The following is a 7342-nucleotide window of genomic DNA, read 5'->3' on the forward strand; positions in this document are numbered from 1 at the left end:
TTGTAAGCTAGTGAACACTTTTTGCGAGAGTGATCACAAATTTCCTAGAAAGCTAGTGAACACTTTTTGCGAGAGTGATCACGAATTTCCTTGTTGACCATAGTAGATTGCGAGACAAATGAATACCCTCTAGCGATTAGGTCCATATATTTTCTAAGTTATGATGACATTTCAAAAACTTAACCTTAGGTTAAGATTTTGATGTTGATTCCCCAAGTTCACTAACCCTAAATGACCTTTGACCTTGGTCATGTGACCTGAAACGCAGGCAGGATGTTCAGTAATACTTGATTAACCTTATGTCCAAGTTTCATGAAGTAGGTCCATATATTTTGTAAGTTATGATGACATTTCAAAAACTTAACCTTAGGTTAAGATTTTGATGTTGATTCCCCCAACATGGTCTAAGTTCATTGACCCTAAATGACCTTTGACCTTGGTCATGTGACCTGAAACTCAGGCAGAATGTTCAGTAATACTTGATTAACCTTATGCCCAAGTTTCATGAAATAGGTCCATATACTTTCTAAGTAATGCTGTCATTTCATAAACTTAACCTTAGGTTAAGATTTGGTGTTGACCCCGCCGCCGCCGCCGTCGGAAAAGCAGCGCCATAGTCTCACTCTGCTTTGCAGGTGAGACAAAAACCGTAGAGTACGGGAGAGGACCCAGTATCACAAATCAACTGAGAATGTTCCGTGGGGGAGAGAAAAAGTGACTAAAATTAATTCCTAATGATTTTACCCGATACAATTGTGACAGGTCCTTGGATTGTGGCTAGGTTCTGATGAGTGAAGTTCTTTACGAGGCAGCGGATTAATGTTGTCTTCCCGACCTTTGGAGGACCAACGACAGCCACGACGACAGGAGGCGGCTCGAGTGGCGTGCGATCAACGACTGGAATATGATGCTTCTTCTCCTTTATATCAAGTGTCCTGAAAAAAAAAAAGAGTTAAATGGAAAAGTGTAATTTGAAATCTAAAATCTAATATTCATAGGTTAGAATCACAATTAAATTTTTTGTTCAAAAATTGTAAGATGATCCATATCTTTCTTTTAAATGCATTTTCTTTTTGGCACACAACCAGCTGTAAGACATGGCATGGGGCAGAATTTTTAGGAAAAAATAGCTTTGTTCATAAACAGAATTCTGTTAATGTAAACATTAAATCTTCAACAAAAATGTTTGAAGTTATAAAAAACACAATTAAACATTTCCAGAACGGGCTCTCATTCTGATCACAGCCTCCCCCCCCAAAAAAAAAAAAGAAGAAAGAATTGATACAACTGAAAAATAAAAATCATACAGAATCAGTCTGAGAAATGATATAATGGTCACATGAATCATACTGTAGTTCAACCTAATTCATATTATTGATCCTTATATAATATCATCAGAATTTAAGACAGGCTTTAGGCCTCAACATCGTAATATTGCTACAGGCGCTCCAATGCAACCAACTCCGAACTGTTTGTCTACCGGTAACATAATAGCTTTTGTCAATCTGGAGTCAGTTTCACTTGCGTGGCTGTAGCATAAGGAAACATACCTGCGAACTTTGCGGGCTGTCTTATTCACAGACTGGATGGCAAAAGCCTTAGGATTGCGTTGACGGGCGGTCATGTTTTCATCAACTGGTTTGGTCCTTGCTTTCTTCTTCTCAAACTTCCTCCCAGCTTTCTGCTCTCTATGACTCTTCTGAGGTCTCTGCTCGTCCGCCATTTTGATTTTTGGTTGGTTGAATTCTCCAAGATGTGATCAATAAAGGCACACTGGTCTACAAAAAAAACCGAAAACACAAAGGGAACAGAGTAAGATTTATGACCAGAACCTGTTGCATAAAAATACTATTATGGTAACTTCGCCATCCAATAGTAACTTGCATTGAATCATTGATTTTGATTGGCTGTTGATCAGCGTTACCATAGGATGGCAAAGTTACCACAATAGTAACTTTTATGCAATGGGGCACTGGATAATTAAAAAGTCAAAGTGTGGTAAGAACCCAAACACAATGGCCCATATTCTGAACTCCGGTCTGAATCTAACTCTGGTCGAAATTGTTGTATGACTATGGAAAGCCAATTGTGACACATATCAATAATAACACAGATTGAAAATATCAGATCATATGACTCAAATAATTTAGAACTGTATGAGAATGAAGACTAACACAGTTGTATCCACCATTAAAACATAGTGAAAGAAGAAAGTAAAAATAAGGAACAATTTAAACAAATATTTGACATTTTCACAGCTTGTCATAATTTTAGCAGAGTTAAATCGCAGCCTAGTTAAACATGCATCAATTGGAAGCCTCTGGGGCCTGTTGCATGACGAGATGAGCGATACGTAGGAACGTCCTAGGACCATTCTTCCGAGATAGGAAGATTGGCGACAAATCAGCGCTTTCCGTTTCACGAAGGCAATTTTGTCTTCCAAGTCCGCGACATCGTTTGATATCGATAGTATTGGAAAAATATTTAGTCTTCATCGTCACCTGAACCTTTTATTTCTGAATGACGACTTTACATAAAATCCGATATTTCAATAAAAGGAGATCAAATAATGTTTTATTTATTACTGATAGTAGAATTGATGTATGGAGCTTACTTTATGAGGTAAAAAGAGAAAAAACTTTAAAGATTCACAAACATAACTAAATAAAATCGAAATTTTCATTATTTCCCTTAATTAGAACACGGTGTCTTTTTAGAGACACCTTTTATTGATATTTCAACGAAAGAGACCCTTGTCCGACATAAAAATTGATTTAACTAAGTAATTTCGACATTTATTAGTTAAATATCCTGTATTTTTATAGAATACTTGTATATAATGATAATTTTGCAAATTATGCGTTAATATGTTATTTGTTAAGGTAAATATAGGGTTTGAATGGAGTAAATAAAATCAACAGTGTCTGATTGTATGAGACTAAAAAGGAAAATATGAGAGGCTGCGTGTGAAAAATCTAATTTATTTATTTTATTTGTCAGATATAACGCAAGAAAAATGTGAGTGTTTAGAGTATAAACATACCTCAGTTGCATGGTGAGTAACAGAAGAAAATGAAAATATGAAAATTGCTGCAAACATGTCCAAGTGGATAAAGTAGTACTTTGCAATAATAATTAAAACATAGAAAAAGGTGTGAATTAATCCACAATGGAAAAAATACTTTTACAGAAATAATGCTAAATATGACAACGATCATAAACGCTGGTCATATTTAAAGATGATCACTTAATTTATGGAAGTTTATATAAGAATATAAGGTTTAAGAAATAACATAAAAAATATATATGTTCAACATTTCAAAGTTAAGGAGTATAGAGACTATATACGCTATGACATAAGGGCCGAAAGGGGCCTACCCTAAGATTTAAAATGCGCCTCTTCGTATGGACTTTCCATAATCTTTTATTTAATGAACTTATCTTCATTTGTAATGATTGTGATGGATTCGTAAGCTATAGGCTTAATCTGTATCTTAAATTCAATATTAGCTGCAGGTTTTTTGTTTTGTTTCACTGTTTCAAATCCAACAATTAATTTTCATTGATTAAAATAAATCTCAGCAAAAAAAAATAATTATAATGAAAATAAAATAAAAATAAATAAATGATTTAGCATGTTTAACATCTTAGTTTTGTTTGTCTTTTTTTTTTGCTGAATGTTATTGAACACATTTTTTACCTTACATAATTTCTTTTAAAGAAATTTGTTGTTTATCTATAATGAGAAAGCATGAGGGGTCAGCTAAAGAGATATAGGCCTAGTGCCGCCCATTTCAAGTATTTCAAGTTTATTTTTTTAATAGAAAAGGGGTGGGGATAAGACGGAGGGAGAATAGAAGAAAACATATTTAAAAAAATATTTGGCCCTTTATACATTACCCCCGGGAATATTACATGTACCCCGGAGAAGTTAAAATGACATCCCGCGTTTTTGGTCGTCCTGCCGTGCAAAAAGACGACCTGAAATTGATGACAACTAGCCCCCATATAAAAAATAACTTGGCGCCATCCCAGATAAAATGCATCAGAGTGCAACCAAAAAATGTTTAGAGGTGATATGTCAGTGTGGCTTGCCGTAAATGCATTTTCTCTCAATGCCGACGGTGGCGGGCGGTGTGCAAAGAAGATCATGCCTACGTAGGACATGTCTGGAGGTGTCTTTCCAAGGACCATTCTTCGTATCGCCCAAATCGGCTTTGTGAAACAGTTGAGCGATATCTCGTTCTTACGTAGAATGGTTCTACGAAAGACCCTTTCATGCAACAGGCCCCTGGTTTACAAGAGGCAATTAACAACTCTGATAAATTATGAGAAGAAAATATGAAATACAACCTATTCTTATCACTATAATTGATTTCATTGATCATGTCGACAGTGAAATATGGTTGGTATGTTTGAGTACCAGTAGTTCATGGGTTCTGTCATTAAGGTTAGTGAATCAAGAAATGATAAATCTAGACGATGGTTTGTAGTTAGTAACCATCGGCTTTAATCAACGTATCTCGGCTTTTTGTTATCTCCGATGGGGGCGCTCTATGCAAAACATTACAGACATAACTAGATGAGCATGGCCCCAATGGGAAACAAAAAAATTAAAGTTGTTAACATTAAACTCTTTACAGATAAGTTTTTCTACATTTTCATCCGAAGGACGGTCCAGAAATGACCAAGATCACCCATTTAATTTTGGGACAAAAAGTGCTCTTTTTATATCTTTGATAGTATAGGCACCAATCATGCCAGTCAGAAACCAAGGATAGTCTTTCCTCACAACATATTCTCCAAACATGAACAAGGTGGAAAGTTAATTCACCTGGACGTCAAGCAGGGTGACCAGACGTCCCGTATTTCCCGGGATCGTCTCGTATTTTGCTCCTTTGTCCCGGCGTCCCGACAAACCCTTCCCGGGACGCCTATTTATCCCGTATTTCAGAATACTGAACAAAACGAAGTCAACACATTTAAAAGTGACGAATTTTCATCAAATAACGCAGATGACAAAGCAGAGACAATAAAATCGATAACTAATCTTTTGCAAGTTCTGAGGTGATTTTCTTGCTAACCCAATACATTGCAAATGAACTGGCCTCCTGCCTGTGTGAGGCAGGCTAGCTAGGCATGTAGCGTAGGATCGGAGCAGATTCTCAATGCAAACAATGACATGATAAATGGTTTTTCCACCAAAATAATCACAAAAGCAGCAGGAAATTTGTATAATTATATTATGGATTCTCAGTTTACTGATTTGGAGATGTAATCGGAGGAAGAAGTTATTCAGAACTAGATCTAGTTGTTTCAGATTTCGTTTTGAGTCTTGTTGTGTATGATGCCGCGATGTTTCATCTAATTTTCAAGTTGACAATCTTTCATTTGAAATTTTATCATTATTTCCTATCTTTTATTCCTGATCCTTTCTATCTCTCTCTGTGTTCATTTTTCTTTCTTTCCTCCTTTCTCTTATACCTGCCTTATTTATTAATTTTTTTTTCCTTCATTCTTTCTTTCCTTGAACTTTTTTTGGCTTCCTTCTCCCTACCTCTCCTTTTTCTTTTTGTTCATGCTCTCTTTCCATTATTTTCTTTTTTTATTCTCTCCTCCCCTTCATTCTTTCCTCCCTCTATTTTCTCCTTTCTTTCATTCTTTATTTTATTTTTCCTTCTAATTCCTTTCCCTTATTATTTCTTTCTTTCCCTCCCTTCCTTCCCTCCTTCCTGTTTTTTCTTCTTTCTTTTTTTCTTCCTTTCAAAGAATGAGCGAAGGAAACATTTTTCGTTCCTTCATTCGTTCTTTCTTTCCTCCTCCTTTATTCTTACTTTCTTTTTTTTTCTCTCCTTTATTTTGTCTTTCACACATTTATTGATCTTCCCATCGTTTCTTTTTCCTTCTTTCTAATATATTCAATTCAAAGAATGACGGAAACCTTTTTTCTCTTTTATTCTTTCTTTCCTTCTTTAAATTAATTCTAACTTACCTTTATTTTTTTCCTATTTTCCCCTCTATTTTTTCTTTCTTTCGTCTTTCTTTCTCTCCTTCATTCTTTTGTTCACCCTTGCTTCCAATTCTTTATATTTTTTCACAAGTCTAACACTGTGTGGCCTTCTTTGTTGAAGTTTGTCGATTGTCCCGTATTATTTTTGTGAAATCTGGTCACCCCGACGTCAAGTGCTAACTTAAGTTAGAGTAACAGTATTGAGTGTGCCAAAATTTACTTAAATACAACTTCTGTGTGGGAGGTTGGGAAGGTGCAAGCATGCATTGCAAGTCAGAAAGAGAAGATGCAGTGAACTAGGCGAGGTGACTTTTTAACGAGTTCCGCACAATTCCAGCGAAAGTCGAATCGGCAGTCCGCGGGAATTGCTGGCGAGAGTATGGTGCGGAACCGTGGCGTTGGCATGGTTGGTCTCGTCACACTGTTTTTGCGAGAATGAAAACCGAGGAACATGAGGAATGCAATTCTATTTAAGAAAAAAATCCTAAACCAGCAACGCTACTTCTACATTCTTTCAAATTAAATATCCAAGTCATCCTTAAGGAGACAATCATTACTAGTAAATGGAAATCTAATGGAGAATAGAGTACTTTAAATTTAAAATAAAACAACTTACCGGAGTTAAAAACAAACGCGATCTTCCACGGCACGCACACGTGTGTAATTATAGTGTATGGTGGATTGGTGGTGTCTTCAAATCGCAACTGCATGGAAAATCATCGCTGTGAAAAGAAATTAGGGGGCCTTGGCTGAGCAGAGCTGGAATGCCATATAGGGGTGATAGGGGGCCGATGGGGGGGGGGGGGGGGCGGGGACATGCAATGCCACAAAACCAAGGAAAATTAAAAGAATTCAGAGCTGTTTTTCACAGGCAGGTGATGTGCACATGTACAGTTGAAAGTGTATCAAAGTTGCCAAAATTGAATACAAATAGTGTTTACTTTAGCCGAGGCCCGGAGCCGGGGCTTTCAGATGATGTCACAGTGCACGATAGAGGACAAACAATAGACCAGTTCATAGTTACTTCATGCCCAGGGGGGGGGGGGGTACTTGGATTCGGTTTGGACGGGGGTGTGAGGCTGAAGGTTCCTAACCCATACCCAGTATTACAGGCCATTTTGGCTAATAAATTTTAAACCACCATGTCACTTATAGTACCAATGACCTTCTTCTGATCATGCGCAGAATCTTCTGATCATACCGAGTGGAACCACGAACTGGCTTAATGGAAACCTGTGTTTACATACAATGATTTATCACAGCTAGTTTGAACTGTCCTCCACTGTGACATTGTAAACGCTTATATATTCTGGTGCATTTATAGGGTATGTG

General features: G+C 36.8%; 1 protein-coding gene across 1 annotated transcript in view; it reads right to left on the bottom strand.

Annotated features, from left to right (window-relative positions):
- LOC129276792 (ribosome biogenesis protein BMS1 homolog) overlaps window positions 1–6713 on the bottom strand; it is a 33637-nt gene extending 26924 nt beyond the window's left edge. The window contains exons 1-3 of the mRNA XM_064109193.1: window positions 6627–6713; window positions 1551–1778; window positions 745–935 (exon numbers count right to left, since the gene is read on the bottom strand). Of these exons, the coding sequence (XP_063965263.1) occupies window positions 745–935; window positions 1551–1723 (364 nt within the window). The 5' untranslated portion in view covers window positions 1724–1778; window positions 6627–6713. The remainder of the gene's footprint in view (window positions 1–744; window positions 936–1550; window positions 1779–6626) is intronic.
- Between the last annotated feature and the right edge of the window lie 629 nt (window positions 6714–7342).

Source organism: Lytechinus pictus, chromosome 14 (assembly GCF_037042905.1).
Source record: "Lytechinus pictus isolate F3 Inbred chromosome 14, Lp3.0, whole genome shotgun sequence".
In the NCBI taxonomy this organism is placed as follows: Eukaryota; Metazoa; Echinodermata; class Echinoidea; order Temnopleuroida; family Toxopneustidae; genus Lytechinus; species Lytechinus pictus.